The sequence below is a fragment of the Dendrobium catenatum genome, unplaced genomic scaffold (assembly GCF_001605985.2).
Source record: "Dendrobium catenatum unplaced genomic scaffold, ASM160598v2 fragScaff_scaffold_743, whole genome shotgun sequence".
Taxonomy (NCBI): Eukaryota; Viridiplantae; Streptophyta; class Magnoliopsida; order Asparagales; family Orchidaceae; genus Dendrobium; species Dendrobium catenatum.
The window spans coordinates 3520683-3545674 of NW_021319205.1; the positions used below are offsets into that span (position 1 = coordinate 3520683).

The 24992-nt window shown below is 36.7% G+C and overlaps 1 protein-coding gene across 1 annotated transcript; it reads left to right on the forward strand.

The window, feature by feature from the left end:
• Positions 1 to 164: 164 nt before the first annotated feature.
• Positions 165 to 22990, forward strand: LOC110110898 (probable protein S-acyltransferase 22). Its single transcript, XM_028696452.1, has 11 exons — positions 165 to 280; positions 345 to 599; positions 680 to 793; positions 5448 to 5672; positions 5751 to 5810; positions 7591 to 7659; positions 7749 to 7820; positions 9901 to 10029; positions 10178 to 10258; positions 21441 to 21617; positions 22129 to 22990. The coding sequence occupies exons 1-11, from the start codon at positions 242 to 244 to the stop codon at positions 22780 to 22782; spliced, it is 1875 nt and encodes a 624-aa protein (XP_028552285.1). The 5' UTR covers positions 165 to 241; the 3' UTR covers positions 22783 to 22990.
• The last annotated feature ends 2002 nt before the right edge of the window (positions 22991 to 24992 follow it).

A 24992-nucleotide genomic window follows, 5' to 3' on the forward strand; every position in this document is an offset into this window, starting at 1 on the left:
TCATATCAAGATATGATAATAATAATAGGGTCCTATACTCCTATGTATATTATTATACTAAAAAAATCATTAACACCGAATCCAGAGGATGTCACTGAAAAGGTCTGATCAATTTATTGGAAGGGTTTGATTTTCCTTTCCCCATGCAATTTACAGCTGCCTATTTTATTTACTTCCCCCAGACATAAAAAGCACACACACTAAAGAACAAGAAAAACCCAACAGCCCCGCACTTTTCCCGATGAATCCGAATTTCTGCCCCACAAGCTTGCCGCTTCATGTGAGGATCAAGGCCCCCCTTTCTCCCATTATCCTTTTAAATCCCAAAAATCACTTTTTTTCAGTCTTCCCTCTGTTGCGAGACAACCCTTCTTCGCTTCCTGTGGGGTTTACCAGTAGAGAATTTGGAGGAAAGAGGAGTGCTTGTGGATGAAGACGAAGCTATATACTCTTTAGCTTTCCTAACCCTAAAATTGGGATTTTTACTAACGCTCACTCCACTTTTTGGGTCTTGGTCCTATCTTTGTCTCTGCATTGTCCTCATAACCCAAGCTGGAATGAGGAAGCATGGGTGGCAGCTCCCATACCATCCTCTTCAGGCATGTTCCGTTCAGTTTTATTTGTTTACTCGTTGCTATCTCTGGAAATAAGCACTTTTTTGTTACCTTTCTTTGTTCAGGTTGTCGCCATAGCTGTTTTTCTGGCATTGGGGTTTGCATTTTATGTTTTTTTTCTTCCTTTTGTTGGGAAGAAGGTGGTTGAGTACGTGGTGATGGCGATCTACACTCCTTTGGTATGTTGGATGCTACGTTGGTTTATATTCCATTTTCTTTTACTTGTATTCTTTCACCTCTGCTTATGGAACTTCAAGTCGAGTACTTTATCCCGTGCTGTTCCTTGTAAGGGTATAGGGTTTGGGTTGCGGTATTGGTAGGTCTTATGTGCTTGGGCTTATGTAAACTGGTTGGAGGTATTGAAAATGAGTTGTGAAGAATAATTTTACATTTTAGGTAAGAGATTTGACATTTATTTAGCAACATTCAATATAAATCCTATTAAGTCCCATGTGATTGTTTAGCAATTAAGTTCAGGATTTAAGGAGGTTAAGAGATTTGACATTTATTTCTTGAATAATTAAAGTACAACAATAGAAGTTCAAATGAAATACAACAAAATTTCGTTAAAAGTACAACAAGAACATAAATTGAATTGCGAAAAAAATTAAAGTTGCTTTCTTCTTCATGTGCCCAAATTTGCAGGCTATCCAGTTGAATGACTTTGATGACTTGCTACCTGTGAGTGGAGTTGTTTGTTAGAAGTTAAATTTTGAAAAATCAAAGATTTTAAGCTTAATATGAGAGAGCCTTACTCGTGCCTTCCACATATTTGTTACTAGGGGTGTCAATATTTGACATGACCCGAAACCCAACCCGAACCCGAATCGGGTCGGGTTCGGGGTTTCAACCCATTTGTAAAAACGGGTTGGGTTCGGGTTGACCCAGAAACCTGAAATCAAACCGATTTGACCCGAAATTTCGTCTCCTACCTCGTGTCACGTCCATTTGATTTGCATCCGTCACTTCACGTTGGTCAATTCGCCTGTCAGCCCTGTCGCATCGCTTCCGTCAACTCGGTTTGTCCCCGTAATGCCGCTGTCGTGCCGAACTGCTGAGATCGCAACAAGACAACAAGGGCTGCGCCGCTGCGACTTGTGATCGAGCTTTCGTTGCAGACCGGCCCGACCCGCACCGTAGTGCCGTTGCTATGCGCCCATGTCGGAAGACCCGCCTGCCCGCATGGACGATGTAGTGTCGCTGTGCCAAATGGACGACGCACGTGGTTTGTCTCCGTAGTGCCGCTGCTGTCTCGATGCTCCCATTTGTCGTGTCAGCAGGTCGGGTCGGGTCGGGTTGACCCGAACTAGGGGTGTCAATATTTGACACGATCTGAAAACCCGACTCGAACCCGACCTGAAAATTTCGGGTTAGGGTCAACCTCACTCGAAACGGGTCGGGTTCGGGTTCAGTAAATCTACCCGCTTAAAAAATTGGGTCTGGTTCGGGTTAACCCCGAAACCCGAAAATAACCCGGATTGACCCGAAAAATGACTTTACCCGTGTCTAGCAGTATTGCTGATGCCATGGTTTGCCCGCATAGCCGATGCCCGCACTGCCCGCTAACCTACCTCATAGCTGCTGCCTGCCGAATCGTAGCCTGTCGCCTGCGATGCAGCTGCCGCATGCCAGCAGTGATGCTGCTGCCCGAGCGCTTTGTTTGCAGTGAATAGCTACCCACACATATTAATTGGCTAAATGTTGCTGCCCGAGCGCTTTGTTTGTCGTGTATAGCTGCCCGCACATATTAGTTGGCTGAAATGCTGCTGCCATGCTGAAATCCTAAGTGGGATTTGGTTGAAATGTTGCCCGTTGCCACATAGTTTTTTTTTAATTTTTTTTTTATGGAAAAAATTGGAAAAAGCCTCGTGATGCAGCATTTGGTCTGACTGGATTTCCTGAAATAGGTCGGGTTCGGGTTGACTCGAACCCGAAGCGGGTTGGGTTTGGGTCCAGAAAACCGATCCGTTTGTAAAAACGGGTCGGGTTAGGGTTGACCCGAATAATGTCGGATCAATTCCTGGTTCGACTCGAACCCGACCCGTGACCCAAAATTGACACCCTATCCTGAACCCGAAGCGGGTCTGGTTCGGGTTCGAAAAATTGACCCGTTTGCAAAAACGGGTCGGGTTCGGGTTGACCCGAACAATGTCGGGTCATTTCCGGGTTCGACACGAACCTGACCTGTGACCCGAAATTGACACTCCTATTTGTTACAATTAAATGAATTAAAGAATCACGTAGTACTTTCTTTCCAATGCCTGCATACAAATTTGGGTCTTCGTCATTGAATTGAACATCACCCAACTCACTATCATGATGCATTTCAATTTGTAACATGTTAAAGTATATGTAATGCATGTGATAATGCCCGATGAAGTTGTGCAAGATTGCACATGCCAGAATAATATCAGCCTGAGCTGTTAGTGGAAATTGACGCATGTGAGTCAACACTTGGAATCTTTCTTTGCATATACTGAAAGTCCTTTATACCACATTTCGTGGTTGGGCATGATGATGGTTGTATAGCTCCCGTGCAACTGGTATCTTTGAGAAGCATAAGTACGACATTCACCCTAGCGCGACGGATCGAGCTATTGCGAGAAGCAGTTGTGGAATATGGAGCGTTGGTGTGCCTTATTATAGCGAGGATCCACGATGATGGATTATCGACGACCATAGCTTTTGAGTTGTTCTGAAGAGGCGAGGGTAAGGAGATAAGGTGAATAGCTGGAAGCCTGGAATTGGACAGACTCTTCTTCCTTCTCGCTCTAATAAAGCGTTAAATCCGTCCTGAGGATTTTAGAAATCCGGGATTTACCACGAAAAGGGGTACTTTTCCATTAACTGCGGCTTTCATTTACCGTGAGATTTGGTTTTGCATTTTTGGCCATTTGGCTAGATTTCGCTCAAATTCGGCCTAAATCCTGCATCCAAACAACCCCTTTGTGATTTTTAAGGGCTATTTGCCTACAAATATGATGTAGTTAATCATTTGAATCTAAATATAATATATCATGAAAGGATTAAAAGTTGAAATTTGGCATTACAACTATGGGTGTCAATATTGGACACGACCCGAAAACCCGACTCAAATCTGACAGGAAAAGTTCGGGTCCAGGTCAACCTGAACCCGAACCGGGTCGAGTTCGGGTCAAAGATTTTGACTCGTTTACAAAAACGGGTTGTTTTCGGGTTGACCTGGAAACCCGAAACAAGCCCGATTTGACCCGAAAACTTCCCGTCACTCGTCATCCGCATTACTCGTTAGCTGCGGCGTCCGTCACTTGCGAGTCACGTCAGCTCGTCACTCGTCAATGTCATTCACTCGTCCCGTCGCATTCAGTCCGTCAGGCCGTCACCATCGGTCCGTCACAGTTGGATCGGAAGCAACAACGATAGTGAGCTTGCCGCCTCACCTTTCATATGCGGCTTTGTGGGACCGCCAGACGCCGGTTCATCATTTCGCCAGAAGCAATGATGACTACGGCAGTGAGCTCTCCTCATCTTCGTTTTCGTTTTGTTGTTAGATCAGAAGCAATGATGGCGAAAGGAGAGGGAGCTCACCGGGAGGGACGACCTGGAAACCTTGGGTCCTTGACGTTTGACCCAAATCAGAGAGGGAGCTCGCCACAGTCCAAGGAGAGGGACTTCGTCGAGACTGGAACCAGCTGGAGCTCTCCTCATATTTGCACCCTTCTTCAGTCAAATCCCGTAAACCCGCGTCGGGTCGGGTTGACCCGAACCCGAAGAGGGTCGGGTTCGGGTTGACCCCGCACATTGCCGGGTCAGTTACGGGTTCGAACCGACCCGACCCATGACCCGAAATTGACGCCCCTAATTACAACTAGTAAATATTGATAAATCTGGCTAAACTGTTTGGCTTTATGTTTTTACTTTTTAGATTCAAGATTTGTGCGAGAAATCCTTAAATCCATCAAATGCCATGAATAGTGGTATTTGTAAAATGCTGGGTTTAACCAATAATGAAAAATATTAGGATTTGTAGTCCCAAAATTATATTTGACATGATTTAAGCTAAATATTGACTAAAATCCTACCTAAAATATGTTACCAAACAGCGCCTTGGTGTTTGAGTTGATTTTAAACTTCAAAATGAATCTTATGTTGAAAAAAGCGGCATTTGTCAGTATCTTTTAAGTGATCATACATGGAGTAAATTTTATGTAAAGAATATTGTGAATAAATTTTCAAGAGTCCTCTGTGCGGAGGTGAAGGATATTAAGAAAGCTTTTTCATAGGATGATAAACTCAAAGCTTCAGCTGAAATAGTGTTAATTCTCATTATTATAACATGAATTTCTTTGTGCATTCAAGATGTTATGATGTTTGAAATAGAAGGGTTTTGCTGTCATACGAATTCATGAATAAATTATCATCTGATAGAAGAAACTCTGTGGAAACTATAGGAAAGGCAACACTTGCCATGAAGTTTGAATACTTCAAGTATATAATGAAAGTATAAAATTTTCCTATATTAAGTCAAAACCTACTCCTTATGACAAAATTTTGATTTGTGGCTCAGCAATGTATCTTTATGCATTGAAAATTTCATCTTTGGAAATATGTTTGGGTTTAAATCTAGAAACAACTCTTTGTTCAGTAAGAGTAGGGGCACATACCACATTGCCTCTCTACTCCATATAGATATGTTACCCTTGCATACCTTTATTATTTTCATATTGCTTGTTTAGCGGATTGATATTGTTAAAAGTTCCACAATATCCAAGCTTTGAGGTTATATGTATTAAATGTGAGGGGCATACTTTGTCAAATTATGTTGTGAATTAATATTGTTGCAATTATTGTCAGGCTATGTGCGTCTTCTGTTTATATATTTGGTGTGCTGCGATAAATCCCGGTGACATGGGGGTTTTCAAATCTAGGAAATATCTTAAGGCAAAGGGCTATAGAAAGGGTTCTAGAGAAGAAGGCTTGATCATTGAAGACCATGGCCCGGAAACTGTGAATAAGATATTGGATGATGACATAAAGATGGGTGCTATGTGTGAAAACTCATCTCAAAGAATTGAGAAGGTTAAATATTTCTTACTTGTTTTATTTGGATGTTTCTCTCTTTCATTCATTAGTGGATAATGTTGCTCTCTTTAACAGTCTCCTGAACAGAAAACAAATGAAGATGGCATGTTTTACTGTTGCCTTTGTGAAGTTGAGGTATGCTCAAGCATTTTGAGATTGCACTAATCTGTTTGAAATTGTAGTGCGTATTTTGTCTCCTTTAATTTTTGTGTCATGTTCATTGTGTTGTGCTTCATCTTATTTGTTCCAAATTTTAATTATTTTGTTGAGACTATGCATACTTAGAGTATACGATTACAGTGATCTGTTAGAAGGAAAAAAAATATACTATTGCATGATAATTTGATAACTAGTGATAGTTTAGTGATAGTTTGTACTTTTTCATAAATGTTTTCCTTTCCTTCTTTATGGGTTTCAAATTGAACTGCTACAAATGGTTTTTCTCATTGCATAATGAATTCATTACCGCAAGGTTGCATCTGATCATCATCATTAGCCATAGTATGTTTAAAGTTGATTACTACTTCCAAATGAATTATCTGCTAATCATTTAGAAGAGTTGAACGTAAATACCAAACTATTAACTTCTTTCAAAATAATCCATCATTAAGCTTTATTATTGGTGTTGCTTTATAAATTCACCATGCTGAGTCCTACGGGCGTGCCTGTCAAATGTGGTTCATAACCTTACCTCCACTAATATCTTTAAGTGCTCTTTTATAACTCTTTACTATTTGTAGCATTTGCACTGATGGAAATCCTTTCCTCCACAAATAACTCTAAACTCACTTTTAATGTATTTAAAAATTGGACCGGAATGGTTGTTTCGACTGTGAACGAATCATATGGCTAGTTCGATCTATTTAAGAACTTCTCCTTGCAGCAAAAATCATTAAGAATCAATGAGAACCGTAGGTTCAACTTGCGAAACGACGAATCGATCCTGGTTTTTCAAAATTTATTGATTTAATTGCTATCCCATTAAGAAATTAAATAAATTAATTTAATAAGTTTAGTATAAAATATTGAGCTTAAACAAATTAATTTAAATTTAACATGCTTTTATTTTATAATGAATATTAAATTTCTACAATAATAATTTGCAAAGTAAGCGTCAAATCAAGCATATTTCATGGTCTTAACACCCCATGCGATTTCTCAATGCATGGCATTAGAAATAAAAAAATGCTATGTAAATGGTATTAATATACAAATTTTAAATGATGTGGGATTAAATAATTAATTTGAAATTCTGAAGTTTAAATAACATGCACTAAATATTTTAAATTGATTTTTAGTTATTTTTTAATAATATGAATAATCTTACTTTTTTTAGTTATTAATATTTAATTTTTTATTTTTATAGTTATATGTTATATAAAATTATTTTTAATCTATTTATTTTTATTTATTAGTTATAATGGTCTAACATGAATAATTTTGGTTTAAGTTTATAATGTGAATTTATTTATTAATTAGTGATGATTGATATGAAATATATAAGCTTATATGTGAATAAATTTATATTAAATGTTAAAAAAATTTAAAGATTGAAAGTTTTTAAATTTACAATTATTGAAGATATTATTTGTTGTTAACCTCTGTTTAATTCCAAAAATGAACCAGAAAAAGCGAGCGGAGGCCGGGGCCGAATTTTCGGAGCCCACATTTGTATATAATTCTATTTATTTTTAGTCACATTTTATATTATTGCATCATTATTACATCATTATTATGTCATTTATATCATGTTTAAATAATTTTAATATTCATTACATCATAAAATTCAACCCTGGTCGAACCATTAAACTTATCATTCTTTCAGTTCTATGTTTGACTTTGTGCAACTTTTTCATAACCTTGCTTCTATGACTTTTTATTAAATGTGCTTGCATTGAATTCTATTATTCTGTAGGTCATGAAGCATAGTAAACACTGTAGAGTTTGTGACAAATGTGTTGACCACTTCGATCATCATTGCAGGGTATGGCTTATACATGCTGTTATATTTTTCATTTATTTGATACTACACATACTACACAAAATAAAATAACTCTTTCCTCTGAATTGCAGTGGCTTAATAATTGCATTGGGAGAAAGAACTATGGGAAGTTCTTTTTACTCATGATTTCAGCAATTCTTTTGGTAAGCACCATTTATTATTATTATTTTTTAAGCTCATGAAATCAGCTATAATTACTGCAACACTTGAAATTAGGTTTAGGGCAACACTAGAAATTTACCAGTGTTGTTTTATTTATTAATTTTGAAATAAGCATTAGTTATTCTTTTATATATATATATATATATTTGTAATTTGAATTATGTTGGTCTGGAGAGGATTACATTTAAAATTGTATTTATTTGATTTGTTCTTATCTTATAAACCTTATTTCTATAAATAATTTATTTAAGGCTTGTAATCAAATCAATGGATGGTTACTTTTAAAATTAAAGCTTCTTCTTTCTCCTATTCTATCTTCCCTCTTTAGTCTGTCTCTCGGTCTCTCCTAAGACTTGATTATTTTCTCTCATATTGTTCGTTTGCAACATTTGGCATGAGAGCCGAATGAATCCTCTCATTTGTGATATCAGGCCTTTATATCCTTCGTCATTGTCTTCGTACGTTCATTTTCCTTTGATTATAAGCCAAAATTTCATCTACAACCTCACACTGTAGCCCTCCATGTTCACCATTGTAGTATGTTTCTTTTTGTGCACAATAACATCACAACATAATCTTTTACTAACTTTCTCAAACACCCTCAAAGATTTACCCATTAAGGATACACATTTCCTTACTTAAAGGTCTTTGCATTATGTGTATGTCATGCCATCAGCTCACCTTCCCTAGCTGCATTGTTGTCCTAATTTGCACGAAATCATTTTTTGCTGCTTTCATGCTTAGCAACTCCTTTCTGCATTTGTTTGCATGATTGTTTCCTAGCCATTTTCTGACTACTTCTGATATGATCATCTACTGTAACATATGCCAAATTGCATCTTGGTTTCATGCTGCTCTTTATATGCGATTCTTTTATATGCGATTCTCAAGCCACTTCACTTGTGACTTGCTATGATCACCCTTCACGAGTAATCTCCCAAGCAAATGCTCGCATACCTTCTTCATTTGCATCTTCTCTGCTTGGAACCACTACACTGCAAGCCTTCCGCATCATAGCCCGTCATGCCAAGATCTACTTTTTGGTTCCTTGATTTGATAGATCGAAATTGAGAGACCGGAGAAAGGAATAAGCTTCGATATTGGTGTTAATAAAATATGCTTTTGTAGAATGTTGGTTTTTTTAAATTCTTAAATTTTATTCTCAAGCTTTCTAAATTTTCTTATGTTGTCGTAAAATCATGACCTTGATACAACTAAAGATATTGAATTGTTGAAGATGCATAATTTATATAGAAAGGATGATTGACAAGCACAGAAGGATGCTGATGGACTTCCAAAATTGTTGATATTCATCGTGGAGTCAATAATTTTTTATTTGTTGATTTGTTTCATGAAGGTTATAAAACATCTTCATAGAAAATATTCTTTTGGATATGTTTTAGATCTAACGAAAGATGACTTACTGAACTATTTCTTGAAAGTTCTAGAAGAAAAAAGTAGATGATACATTCATGTGACAATCCCACCACATAGTTTCATCATGGCCACTGGATTTCTTATTGAAGGTCTTTTATCACTTTAGGAGAAGAGTTTTATGGTGTTCATGAAAATTGATATAGCACAAGAAATTAGGTTTTTAAGATTTATTTCAATTTGTTAGAATTTTTAGATTTATTTTAATTTTAACTTAGCATTGATTATCTTTTTGGATTTAAATAAGTTAGATTGGATTAGATTTGAATTTAATTTGATTGTGGTTTACCTTATTTTCATTCACTGTACCCAAGACTTGTAATCAAATCAATTGATGAAGAATTGAAAATTAAATATTCTTCTCATCTTTTCTCTCTCTTTCTTACTCGTCTCCCTTTCGATATACTTGATTCTTCTCTTGTATTGTCTTCTCGTCATCTATACCGATTCGCTCACCTGAACATTTGCAATCCTGTTTATAATCTCAGCTCCATAAGCAATCAACCAATTTGTCCTGTATTTATTGGGCTTCTAAAATGTAGGTCACATTTTTTTTCCTATTCCCTTTCATTCTGGTTAATTATTGACAGGTCTCCTGGCTTTTTCTACTTGGGCTTGGGCTTGCAGCTTATTCTACAGTGGTCAATTGGAGTAATGGTGCTGATTTTATGTTTTCTTGATCGGAAGCGATACGCGATGGACATAAAGTCAAAATTAGGAAGCAGTTTCTCCTTGGCGCCCTTCACTGTTGTGGTGGTTAGTTAACATTTTTTTCTCTTTTATGTTCATCTCCAGCTTGAAAACAAAGCAGAGTTGATAAGAATATAAGTATATTGATCAATTTATTGGCAATAAAAAGACTAATTGAAAATGCTAACTAAGAATATATTCTTTAATGTTGCAGGCTTCTTGCACCTTCCTAGCAATGCTTGCCACTCTTCCACTTGCTCAACTTTTCTTCTTCCATGTCCTTCTGATAAAAAAGGTAAATGTCTGATTCTTTTTGTCATTTGTAGGAAAAATTGCTATTCAGCGTAACTCAGACTCTATAAGGCTAATTCTTTATATTTTGTTGCAAATGGAACATGTCTTGAACATAATTCATGAAGCTTGACATTTAAATGAGCAGGTCTCTAATAGTTTATATTGCTTGTTTGCTTATGGTCCCTTGTTCATCTGAGTAGCTCGATAACAGCTTGATGAAATTATGAGTATCTTTTATTTGTTTACCAACTTAATTGTGTAATTTTCTTATATATAGCTTATTGTCTCCAACACTAATAGAGGCAGGCTAGCTACATGTGATAAAATACATGTTTGTAGATCAAATATTCATTGAGTCGACTTAGTTTTATGGTATTATTTTAGCGGTCTTTTGATCTTAGAAGATTAAAAAATTGACCATTATAATCACATCATACCAAATGAAAAATCATAAATTTGCATAATATAATGAAAATTATATGACTAGAAGAGTCTGAACTCACCTCAATTAATACTCAATCTTGACTCAAGTTAATCATAAAAAAGAAAAGATTGAACATGAATATGAAGGATGAGTCATGTTTGAGCTATAATGTTAAAAGTTTAAACATGGTAAAATTTATCTCATCTTGAGCGATAAGGTTACAACTAAATAAGCTTTAATAGGTTACTTTTTCATTTGCTTTCTAGTTTTTTTTTTTTTTTTTTGTGTAATTAACGAGTGTGATATGTTAATAAATATATATTGTTGTAAATCCCACTGACTCAGTATCTTTTCCAAACTATAGCCACTAAGACTTTCACCTAAGGGTTCTTATCATGTGAAAGAATTGCTATTTCAAATTTGTAAACACGCACTCGCAAACCGCTTATACGAAAGATTTAGAGACTAAGAACATTAGTTTGCCTACAATTAGAACACAAGTTACACAACACACAAGCTAGTGAATTCAAGGTTTAGGTAATTAAAGAATTATATTAATTACAAATGATAAGTGTTAAAATCAGCGAGCTAATCTTATTAGTTTCCAATTAATTAGAAAAGTTCCTTCGATAAACTTTGTGTAATATTATTACCAAGTTATTCTTGCCATCAACCACATGCTTTTGGATTAACATTTGCAAAGAAATAATAATAGCAATTGAATGGATAATTAAGTTATATCATAACCTTGCAAACACTAATAATCTACTACAAAGAGATCAAACTTTTCTCTCAAATCAACAAGCAAGATTGTATTGAAATCCATAAGCAAGAATCTAAACTGCCTTGCAAGCTAATCTATAACAAATATATATGCAAGAAGTATGTATGATGAGGACATCAAGACATGAAAAATCTACTAGAGGTGTGGCCGTCGATCTACGCCCACGACTACATCATGAAGTTTATTATGCTTTTCCCTTTTTTTCCCTTACGTAAGGGCCTTAGGTATGTGTAAGCCCTAGGGGCATTGTAGTACTTTTTAATTTCTCATTGTATGGGCTATTTAAAGCCTCTCTCTTCTTCTTTGAGGGTAATGAATGAATTAGAAGAAAATTCCTGCACATGTGTTCTTTGAGTTGTGAAAGTTCTAGGAGAGACCTTCAGAGTGAGATCCCTAGGGAGGGAAAACGGATCACCCACCAACTTGGAGACGGCCGGGTTCGTGGTTTGTTCTATCGTTCTTTTCTTTCAATCTCTTTTCCTCCTAGCCGTCAGATTTCCCCTCGCCACCCCCACCTTGCCACCGGCCAACGTCTCCCACCCCACCACCTCAAGCCACCACCCTCCTTCCCCACTACAACCACTGACCCACTTACCCAAAGCCCACCCCACCCGCCGGCCCCTTCATCCAATCCAACCCAAGCCGAAGTCGCCCCCTTTCCTCTTTGGAATTCCTCTCCATCATTGCCTACAATTACTCCTTTCCTAATTGGGTTGAATAATTTAGGTAACTCAATAACTTTGCAAAATTCAAATTTATTTGAATTTGAAAAGTTACCTAAAGTATCATTCCTATCTTAGGAAAGTTCCCAAATCCTCTCATATTGATTTTAATTTAAATTGGGATGAAATATCTCATTCCAAATTTGATTCCCTAATTTAAGGAAGCATTAAAAGCTTCCTTAAACTCCCCTCTAGCCCATTAAGCCGTCAGCCCCATCATCATTAAGTCCTTGGATTTATTTCCTAAACCCAATCTCACCTCTTGGAAATAATTCAAACCTCTTCTCCCCAAATTCAAATTGTTTCCTAAAATAAAATTCTATTTTAGGAAACTATCCAATCAAATTCAAATCAAATTTGAATTGGATTGGAGTAATTCCTCCCTTCTTAAATGGGATTCCCAAAGAGACGAGCATTAACTCTCCTCCCTCTCTCTACCCGCCACCCACTTCAACCCTAGCCCCCAACACTTGATTTCCTGCTGTCCAAGAGAAGACCAGCCGCTGTCCAGAAATAATTCCAGGATTTTGGCCAAGATCTAGTTAATGTCCTGAATTTCAGACTCAGGAGAACTGCTGTCCAGTAGCCTAAAAGGCCATAATCTGCTGTCCGAAGCCTCCGGTAGCATAGAAGAGCAGTCCAAGGCTTGCCGAACCTACTAGGGTGCTGTACAGAATCTGTCTCCGGCTTCTAACCTGCTGTCCAAAGACTCTAACAGGAATTTGTCACTGAACAGCCTCCCCAGAAGCCACTAGTTTCTGTCTACTTCCTCTCAAGCACATAAACCCCACACCGGAGCTTCGTTTGTCTTGTTTACTTGGGTGATCTCTCTTCCTACTCTTTTATATTTTAGTCGCTCTCAATTATAGTTCTAATTGACTCATGAAAAGTTGTATTAATTCTTCCCGCTAAAGCCTAGAATTTAGTAGGAGTTGTGTGAGAGATCTTTCATAACACTACTCTTATTGTTAGATTAGGGATTTCTTGTTGAAACTCATTTCGTTTGCAACGTATAGAGCAATTGATTATTATGTGGTTTTTACTTTTTTGCAAGTAACTTGGCCTATGCTTCTGTTTACCGTTCTTTGGTTTTATTTTTTTATTTGAGTCATCATAAAGCTTTAATTAATTCGCTCCTACTCATTAAGCGTGCAAATTCCTTATCTAAATCTAATTTTCATATATGTCTGCATCAATGTAAAATCAAAATCAACCACCAAAGAATCAATAACACAAGAATATATGTGGTTTGATACGTTTGTGCCTACATCCACAAAGAAAGAGAGGGCATATACTTTTCATTAACTTTCATGAACTATTTACATATGCCTAACACACTTTAGACCTAGGTTAATCTTTTAAAGCATAATCAAATTTCTTTATCTAAAGATGTAGGGAACGAAATCACTTGATTATCTTGAAAAAAATAGAGAGAAGAAGAAAATTTCTAAATCATTTGAACCTCTTGATGGTTGAATCATACAAGAAGCAGCTTCTATCCTTCTCCGATTCCACCGAGGTCACACACAAGCAAAGACTTCAAATCCTTCTCCTCCCTCTAGCTCTTACAGGAAATCGCAAGAAGAACAAGTCCTCGCCGCTTGCTTCCTTCTCCAAAAAAAAAAAAAAAATAATTGCTCTCTTGCTCACCTCCCTGCTCTCGGTCTCGCTTCCAAGTTGCTTAGAGCTGCTTGATTCTCACACTAGCTCTTGCTCGGTTCAACACCCACTGTTTAAATTAAAAAAAAAAAGCAAAAAAAAGAAAAGTCAACACAATTGGCTATAGGCTAAGCTACACAATAGCCGACTTGATTAGTAATAAAACTTGTATTTAAAGTAAAACATGCTAGTGCAAATTAATGAAATTAATTATAGCTAGTATTTGATTCATATATTTAATTAGCAATTTAATTAAAACTATATTCTTGTATAAAGCTTGTTGTCTTCGACACTAATATAATAATGAGTTATCTATGTGTAATAAAATACAAGCTTATGTGAGCTAATCATACATTAATATGTCTCAGCTATGTTGGTGTTATGTTAGCAATCATTAGATCTTAGAAGATAGGAAATAAATTATTTTAATTACATTATGCATAATGAATAATTAATTATTGACATAAGGTAATGGAATGTGTATGACAAGGTAACTACTCCCCTTCATTTACATAAGCTTGATTAAAACTCTTTTTTGGTTCAAGCTTGGTTGTAAAACAAATGAGAAAACTTGATTCATGTTCTAACTTTGCTTATGCACTAAGTCTATATTCAAACAAGCTCACACAAGCTAAAATCTAGATCTATCCAGCTTGATTATGGTCTAGACTAGATATCTTTATTACCTTTCTAAAGGTTATTCTTTTCAATTAACATACAAGCTTTCCAATAAATAATGAGATTTATAGGATCCTAAATGATGAATTAATCATTTTTTATCAAGTTTTAATGGGCACACCAATTATTTATACTCATCTTTGTTTTTGTTGTGGTTTTGGCTCTTATTGTGGCAATTCTCAAACTTTATGCCATTTCTCTACTTAATGACATTCTTGACCATTTGTTGAACTTTTGCGAGTGGACTAGAAATTTGTTTTATTTACCTATGCAATCGTAACATTAATGAAATGCTAGTTTATGAGGAACTATTGGTGTATGTTTATATTGAAAAGATGCTACAAAGAAGACCAAATATCACCCAAGTTGCGCTCCTTCAACATTAAATAAATATAATGATGTAGATGACAACTTGATAAGTAAGCAAATTTTGGTGATGTGCGAATAAATTGTTCACGAGGATTGTTGATCTTGGAGATGTGAGAATAAATTGTTCACCAGGATTGTTGATCTTGGAGGAAGACATCGCCATTGTAATAGTGATAAATTGGAGGATACTCACAAGCAATATGAAGCCTTGGATGAGGAAGACGTGGATGTTGAACCTTCTTTTGAAGGATGGCACTAAATCTTCATTCAAATTAGATATAGACAAATATTTCAAAAGAAAAGCTGAAGGAGATGATCAGACAATTTTATGGGGGAAAATAATACATAAATTAAACAAATACGTGTAGAAACAATGTAGGGGAAAGCAAAGATTGGAGAGCAGGCTAATGTTTTTTTTTTTTTAATTCAATAATTTGTTGATGCAGGACTACGTATGCAATGTTTAATTCACTTAGATTTTGCACAACTTACGATCAGAATAATTCTAGAACAAATCTACTAGCAAATTCAAACAACGAATTAAAGCAATTAGTGGTTATCCGCTTAGGTTTAAAATCTCATGAGAAGAACTTTGAAGCTTCCAAAATAAATAGAAAAACAACACGATGAGCAGTAGTAGTTTTCAAATTAATCCCTAATCTAACAATGAGAATTAGGATGCATCGAGGTGCACTCAAATCCTACGATTACTAAGCTTAAGCAAGGGCAATGCGGAAGAGTCCGTCGTGATTGCAATCAAACCAAGGAGAGTTTAGACTAAAAGGAATAAGATGCAAGGGAAAGGAGAAACCTTCGTTAGGGAGAGGTGGAGATCCTCCACTCGATGCCTTCAAAGTGTTCGTCGATAGCTTCCACCAAAGTATCTAAGATCCTCTCCAAGTAGTCTTCGACGGTGTGATCAATCCGCGGGTTCATGTCGAAGAAAGTAGATTGTAGGATATCGGTGAAGCCGTCTTCGTACCAAGTTATTCCATATTCAGTCTCCGGATCCGCCATTCATGGATGATCGAAGTAGAATGTCCTTAGCCCTTGATACACCTCTCGAATGGTAGCAAAGAGAAAGAAGTTTCTCTTGCAAGTGGAGAGAGGTTAAGTCCCAAGTCTCCTTTCAAAATTCTGGGAAGGATTTCAGATTTTGGAACCAAAATCTGAGAAGAATCTCAGGTTTCTATGCTTGGGAGCAAGGAGAATTGGAAGGAGAGCTTTAGCCTTTATTCCAGCAAGGCATGACCGTGAGAGAGAGGGGATTGGAGAGAGAGAGAGGCAGGCATAAGAGAGGGGGGCGGCGGTATGAGGTGAGAGTTAGGGGGAAAGATTTATTTCCTATTTCCAATTCCAGATTTTGGAAATAAAAAATAGAAGATTGGGTCTAGGGAATTTCGGTTAAGAGTAATGATAGGGATTTGAAATTATTTTCCAAAGCAATAGTGGAGGATTAGGAAATAAATTTTTAATCAAAGCCAAGAAATATGGGGAAGGGGCCGGCGGCATCCATGAGGGAAAGATGGGTCTAATGCATTCAATTGGGTTACTTAATTTGGGATTTGGAATTTAGGGAAGAAGTATTTAAATCCGTTTTGAATTTGAAATTCAAATAGAACTCATTTAAAACTTTCCAAAAATAAAATGATAAATTAGGAAAGATTCCAAATTTCAAATGGGTTGAATTTGAATTTTGAAAATATGCCCAAAATTAAATCACCCAAATTAAGCAAGGATTTTAAGGGGGAAAGAGGAAGTGGGGGTGGCAGCAGGGGGGGTTTATGGCCGGCAGTATGGGGAGGTAGGGTGCCTTGAGGTTTAGGGGGGATGTGGTGCTCGGGTGATGTGGGAAAATATCGTCTCCTTAGGGAGGAAGATGACGAGGAAAAGATATAGATTAAAACCACGAACCCGTCCGTCTCCAAGGTTGGTGGGTGGTGTGCAAATCTCCCTCTCCTAGGGATCTCTCTCCTTTGGAACTCTCAAGCTCTCTCAATACTCACGCAAGAGGAAAATTTTGTGATGGGGACATCAGATCGTGGAAGGTTTATCAGAGACGTGGCTGCCGATCTACGGCCACGATCGAGTCTTTATATTTTTGAGTCTTTGGTGTATTTTATTATTCATGTACTTTCTTATTTGCTTAGGTGTCTTTTGTTATTTCCCTTTGTACCCCTCTTATGGGAGTTGTCGACTTGTCGTATGTAAGCCCAAAGGGCAATTGAGTCTTTTATTTCTCGAGTCTATTGTACTTGGCTATATATAGCCCTTTGCTTATTATTTCATGGTTAATGAATGAATGATTATTAAAATTTCTTCTTGCATGAGCATTGAGAGCTTGAGGGTTCTAATGGAGAGAGCTTCCTAGGAGAGGAAGGAAATTTGCGCAATACCCACCAACCTAGATAAGCTGGGTTCGTGGTTTCTTTCGTTTATCGTGATTTCTCCTCGTCCTTTGTTTCTACCTCCTCCTCCCCATCCTCGTTTAGCCGCCGGATTTTAGCCCACCAAAATCCCCTTCCCTTCCCCTTCACCCCCACGGCCAAAATCCTATCCCGAACCCCATTGTCACCGGATACCACCACCTAGCTGCCGGCCCCCCTCTCCACTCCCTCCCCTATTGAGTTCCATTGCCTAATTTGGATGAACCTATTTTGGGACAAATTTTAAAATTCAAACTCCTTTAGTTTGATTTTGAAATCTTTCCAAATCTACCCAAAATCTATTTTTGGAAAGTTACCAAAATTAAGCCTATTTGAATTTTAATTCAAATTGGATTTAATTAGTTCTTTCCTTATTTCTAAATCCAAAATTAGGAAGCTCTTAAACTCTCTTCACTAAGGCCCACTGAACCATCATTGCCGCCAGACTCTTAATGGTGGGAATGGGATTAGGAATTCTTCCCTAAAACCCATCCCCTCTCTTTGGAAATATTTCCCTTCCCTCACCAGCCGAAAATTCCAAAGTTCAAACCTTTAATTATTTCCCAAAACTGAGAAGTGGAATAAGGAAATAATTCTCAATTCCTCTCTGCATCCCGCCGCCCCTCTTCACTGGATTTCTCCTGAAATCTGTCCAGAGTACATTGTTCTCATTGGAGAGATTTGGGATTGCAACCTGCTGTTGGCCGAACTTCCCCCAAGACCTCGCCTTGGGTGGCCTCTCTCTCACATCTCCTGTATCTCTCCACTAGCTTTTCACTTACTCAAAATCTGAGACGACTTTTCAGATTTTAGGTGCCGGCCTTCCTCTCTTGTGATAAGAAAAGAACTTCTTTCTCTACGATCATCCTCAAGATCCCTAACAAGAAGAAGAAGATTTGGCATCCGGCACCCATGAATGGCGGATCCGGAGACTGAGTATGGAATAACTTGGGACGAAGACGACTTCACCAATATCCTACGTTCCACCTTCTTCAACGTGAATCTTGAGATTGACCATACCGTTGAAGGCTACGTGGAGCGCATCTTATTTGCTTTGACGGAAGCCATTGACGAATACTTTGAAGGCGTTGAGTGGAGGATCTCCACCTCTCCCTAACGAAGGTTTCTCTTTTCCCTTGCGTCTTAATTCCTTTTAGTCTAAATTCTCGTTGGTTTGATTGCAGTCACAACGGATTCTTCCAATTGCTCTTGCTTAAGCTTAGTCATCGTAGGATTTGAGCGCACCTCGATGCATCCTAATTCTCATTGTTAGATTAGGGATTAATTTGAAAGCTACTACTAAGTGTTGTGTTAATTTATGTATTTATTTTGGAAGTTTCAAAACTCATAGCATGTGATCTAAACCTAAATGGATAACTCCTAATCGTTTTGAATCGTTGTTTGAATTCTCTAGTAATTTTGTTCTTGAATTATTCAAATCGCAAGTTGTGCAAGCTCCTTTTAAGTTAAATTGCATTTCATTTACATTGTCCTGCATCATTTTGATAAGCAATCATTCATTACATGAAACAATAAGCAAAGGGCTATATATAGCCAAGTACAATGGACTCAAAGAAAATAAAAGACTCAATTGCCCTTTGGGCTCATACATGACACATCCCAATAAAGGGGTACAAATGGAAAGACCAAAATAACAATAAACAAATAAAAATACTTAAATAATGAAATAACAAAAAGGACTCTGAAATACAAAGACTTGATCATGGCCGTAGATCGGCGGCCACTTCTCTGATAAACCTTCCACGATCTGATGTCCCCATCATTTGTGCTCCCACATGGAAAAAATTTTGGTTTCGCCCCTAAATGAAGTGACACGGATTGCAGTACCATCATGGCTAGACGATTTAAGAACACAATACAAATTTTTAGAGACAAACTTTGATGATTGGTCGCATTGGAGGACATCCTAGTCTAACAATGTGTAAGGTGTGGCTGCTTTATGACATCTCCAACAAACTTCATCTTTTTTTTTTTTTTGAAATAAGTTGCTCGAACAAGCTTGCTTGCAGTAGTCATTAAAAGAAATAACAAATATCATTGCAGTAATCCTCCAATAGTTGAAGATGGAGGAAATCAAGAAGCAAAATCGAAAGGGCACCACAGAAGGTCATTCCCAAACATCTTAAAAAAATAATTTACTGCAAGCATTCAAGATCTCAATGCATTATACAGAGAAACATTGAAACCTTCATTTAGAATTTCAAGAATGCTGCAAAAGAGAATGAGGTAGTTGCTAAGTTGAGGCACTCTACGAATGGTGAAGGCTTGAGAATCAGTTTGCTAGGTCATAGTTCTCATTGCTTCATTACACTCTCCTCTGATTTATCTTCATATTCTTCTTCCTCACCCCAAATTAAGGTTTGTTTAAAGTATCCCTTTTTATGATCCCTCTTAAGAAAAATGGGTGGTATTTTTAATGCTAAGGGTGCAATCTTTCAACCCTATTTATAGGATATTAAACACATGCTCCCCTTCTTCTTACTCCATCTTAATTGTCCATGGTTAAAGTTTATACCCTATTGATGGTCACTACGTTGACTTCTTAGTGATGTAGGATATGGAGGTGGTCCTATCAATGGAGCCCGAGCAAGAGCAAATGAAGCTCAAGCCATGATGAAACTATGAAAATTTATATTAATGTGTGTTGTTTTTATGTATTTTCATGTTTATGGAATTATAATTATATGTGTAAGACTTTGTTTTTGTTTTGTAGATTTCATATGTTAATTGGCTAGTAGAAGCACTTAATTGAGTTAATTAAGTGCCTCATGGATGGAGTGAGTGGCTGGCCAAGCCAAGTAGTCAAGGAGGAGTGTAGGGGCTAGCCAAGCATGGTAGGAGGGAGAAGATATGGTGGTTACTAGTGTGGGCCTTTCCCTTCCACTTCTCTTTTCTAAATGCAAAAAAAAAATTTTTTGGGTGGAACTTGTATAAATTCTTAATTGGCCGTGGAATGAAGGAGATTGTTGTGTTTTGTGATTGAATTTTTAAGACAATCATTGGTTAGAGCTTGGTGGCCGACTAATTAGGAGGGGTTGGGTGATCCTTCTTAGGGCTACTATTTGGGTGAATAGTAGGGTTTATCTTGCTTTATTTTCTTTTGTATTTTATACTGTCAGACATTTCCCACTCTAGAAAATTATAATTCTAATTTTACTAGCATTCGAACTTATCATTTGAGGACATTTATGAGAATCAAATAAATTAGGTTAGAACTAACTTAGTTTTAGATTGTTTTCACCTGGGTGACTTAAACTCTTAAAAATTTTCAAAAACTCTCAATACCCTAAGTTTTTATCTCCTTATATTTATTTAGGGTTTTTATTCACTAATTTTGAAGTTCTAGAAGCTCTAAGTCACTTATAGCCTTCAACTATAAAGAGGAAATCTCAGATCAATTTGATGAAAAATTATAAAACCTCCACAAAAATTATTAAATTCTCTATATCATAACTAGACTTCGTAAGCTTCAAATTATTATTTTTATTTTATTTTATGTCATTTGGACTAATCGAGAGGAAGTTATAAGTGTTAGAACCTAGGGTTCCAAATCCTTGTTGGTTGCTGGAATTGGATTGGCTGACTACTAATTCCTTCGCAACCCAAGTTCCACTCAAATTTAAACTTTATCAAACATAGCCTTACTTTTCTAAGCATCTTAGGAGATACCCCATCCCCAGATTGGATCATATCAATGATCTAAATCTCACATAAGCAGCAACACCACTTAGCTTCAAGCATGCATAGAGATTTACCTTGCAATTCCTTTAGGAATGATTTGAGACTATTTGGGGCTTTAAGGAGGAAGTGGAATCACTTGTAGCTTTTTCCTTAGCTATGGTGGAGTCTTTGGCACTTTTCTGACGAACTAGGCTTCTTCATTGCTCTAATACTTGGGTAAGTATGAGATGAGGGATAGGTAAGCCACCTTCTTTATCCTCATAGTAGTGATGGTGGTGGGCCAAGTAGGCGTTTACCTGGCAAAGGCTTCAGGTCTCTTTTCTAATCTGTTTGCTTGAGCTTATTAATGCTTGATCTTATTAATGCAAGAGCTGAATAAGCTCATCTTATTTTTGTTCTGTCTTGATTTTCCTTGTCAGGGTATCAGCACATACGAGTACATTGTAGCCTTGAGGGAGCAAGAACAAGGTGTTGGCCAGCAAAGCCCACAAATGTCCTCTATTAGCTCTCTTACTGGATTCAGCAGTGCAAGTTCCTTTACTGCATTTCAACGTGGTTCATGGTGTACACCACCACGGCTATTTCTAGAGGACGAGGTATGAGAACTACACTTGCAAGCAACAACAAATGAGTTATCAAGAATGCAATACCTAGCATATAAAATAAAGAATCAAACTTGTGGTGAATACGAGTTGCCCATGAGTAGGGAGTTTATGCTGTTGCAAATCTAAGTCAAGCACTATGATTTTGATGGTAACAAACATTATTATGTCTGTTACTGTTTTCTCTTATTTTTGTGATATTTTATTCATTTCAAAAAATCTGTCCACCGTTCACTTGCAATTTTGATCAACTCAAGACTGAGTAGACGAGGGTTGCAGTCGGTTTTTATTTTATTATGTATTTTTTTCTTTCTTGAGTCGTATCATGTATTTGGATGGATATCATTATTGAGTAACCTTACACACACAAAGGGGGAGAAAAAATGTTTTTTTGAAAGCCTTTTTTATACAATTTTGGTTTTGTACTATAATTCTTTATTTTTTCTACGTTAATACCCTTCTTTGCAATCAGATTTTTAATTTCAAATGCGTTTCCCTTCTTCAGTCCGATGTCATTCCTCAAGAAATTACCATGGCAGTAAATTCTGATGGCAAGAAAATAATGCCACCAGATGAAAAAGCTAGGAAAAGAAGTACAGGAAACATCAAAATTAGTCCTTGGACATTGGCAAGATTGAATGCAGAAGAAGTTTCGAAAGCAGCCGCACAGGCCAGGAAGAAGTCCAAGATTTTGCAGCCAATTGTGAAACAAGTTCCAAAACTCGACAACCGAAGAAGAGCCAGCCTTAGAGGAAGCACTGGCGATGAACTTGCCACAGAGTCTTCCAGCTGCTTAGCTCCACTGCAGCTTGAAGCTAGAAGTGCCTTTAGGCCAAACCGAGCAACTTCTACTGTTACACTTGCATCCTCTCCAGATAGCAGCTTGGACTCACCACATCTTCATCCCTTTCGAATCTCTTCCTCAGGAGCTGAGGATTCACAGGGGCCAATACCAATATCTCTACCATCCACTGGTGCAGGAGCAGAAATAGATAAAGGTGTGGAGTTCCTAAGATCCACCAGTGATGGGTACGAAGCTTCTGGAGGTGAAGACAGTGACATGGTTCCATCAAGAATTGTGCACAGATCATTCAACTGGACAAGTGTAATCTTCAATTCGGATCCGGTAGAGAGGCCTACGAGTGGACGAATCGGCTGAACCGTCATCCTTAAAGCTTTCTGTTTCATTTGGCTAAGAAAGGCATGCCTATCCACCATAGCTGCAATGCCAATCAGAAGTTGCTTTTTTGTTTTGTTTTTTTGGTTAGAACTCAACCCCACTGTTACTGTTTCTCTGAATGATATCTAATTGTCATTTTATTATGGCTAGTGCAATGTTTTGCATTGAGTACAGACCATTTTTTTGTCTTTGAAGAAACAAACAAACTGTTTAGATCAATATTTATTATCAATCAAATTCAATTATCTATGGTATTCACTCTATATGTTGAAAAAGTCTGGAATGGTCAAAAGAGGCAGCTCAATTCATATTGTGAAAGCAGAAAGCTGCAACAATGTGAGAAAGAAAGACAGCCTCTGGTTTCTCTTTGTTACAGTAGAAACACTAGTCATTGCAGAGATTTGTCTCTGCACCTTTGGTTTTTCTGTTTCTAACCATCAATTGCCCAGAAGAAAATAAAAGGTTGGTGCCAGCTAGCCTTATAAGTCTTTTTTTTTTGGTTGAAACTTTCAATGAGATTGGAATTGAAGGGAGACTAATTTTGTTTGAGACAGTTTTTTAATACTTCTAAAAATAAATTTTTAGTACAAAAGTTAAATTTTTTTACTAAAAAGCTGTTTTAAGAAGCAGTAAAAAATTTGTTTCAAATGAAGCCTATAATTTGGAATTACTGCACAGTAAACAGCTACTTATTAGACGACATTAAGCCTATGATTAAGCAAGATTATTCAGTTGTTGATTCATCCCATTACGTGGGGTTGGTTATATGAACTGTTTTTCTTCATTGTATCATATTAAGAGTCAAATTCTCATTTAAATTTATTTCTAATATTTTCTAACAAAAGCCTTTGCCTTTTTTACTATAAGTCAGTCTAATTAACCAGATCATCGGAAGGCTAATTTTTTATGTGACCAAACTAAGGCGATTCTCTCTAATCTTATTTGTCTTTGGAGCCGCTCCAATCTTTTCATGTATAGATATATTTGTTTCACATTCTGTATATAAGAGTGAAGCCACTCATTCACTTGAGCATCCTCATCTATGCAACACAACTTAATTTTATGCTTCTCTTTTTAGAGGCCAACATTTTCTGCAATTAAACATTGCAGGTCTCACCATCATCTTATAAACTTTTCCTTAAATTTGAAGGGTACTTTTCTACCACACAACATACCCAATGCATTCCCCCATTCGAACCATCCAACTTGAATTCTACTAATAATATCTCAATCTATTTCACCATCACTTTGAACAATAAATCTGAGATATCTAAAACATGTATTCTTATTAACGTAACTTGATCGCCCAAAATTACAATCTTGCCACTAGATCTATTACTATTAAAATTACACTCAATATATTTGATTTTAGATCTACTCAAATAAGAACATTTAGACTATGAATAACCTCCATAATTCGAGTTTATCTTCAACTAACTCTCTTGTTTTATCAACAAGAAGAGTATCATCTGCAAAAAACAAACACTAGGGTAAATCCTCTTGCAAATGTCTAATACGAAAATCCAACATAAGCAAATATACATGGGCTTAAAGCTGATCCTTGATATAATGCAACTGAAATAGAAAAATACTTGGCCAAACGACATTGTTTTTTAACACAAGTAATAGCTCCTATATACATATCCTTAATGACTAGAATATAAGCATTATTAACCACTTTCTTTTCTAAAACTCTCTAGATCACTTCTCTTAAAGTTTTATCATAAGCTTTTTTTAAATCAATAAATATCATATGTAGAACCACCTTATTTTCTTTATTCTTCTCCATGAAACCTCTTAATAAATGTATAGCTTCCATAATAGATTTATCTGGGATGAATCCAAATTTATTTTGAGAAACATTAGTATCACGTCGTAACCTATGCTCAATAACTCTCTCCCATAGTTTTAAAGTATGACATATTAACTTAATTCTTCTAAATTCACATACTCTTATGCACGACCTTTTTTCTTAAAAATAGGAATATACACACTGCTTCTCTACTCATCTGTCGTCTTTTTAATTTTCAAAATAATATTGGAAAGCTTTATAACCAATAGAAATAAATAAGATGAACATATAAAACAATTTAAAAAAACCGTTTATAAAAAATGCCAACATTTATATGATTTGACTAAAATAGTATGTTTATGTTTATTGAAGAGGTGAGACTACCACCATTGAGACG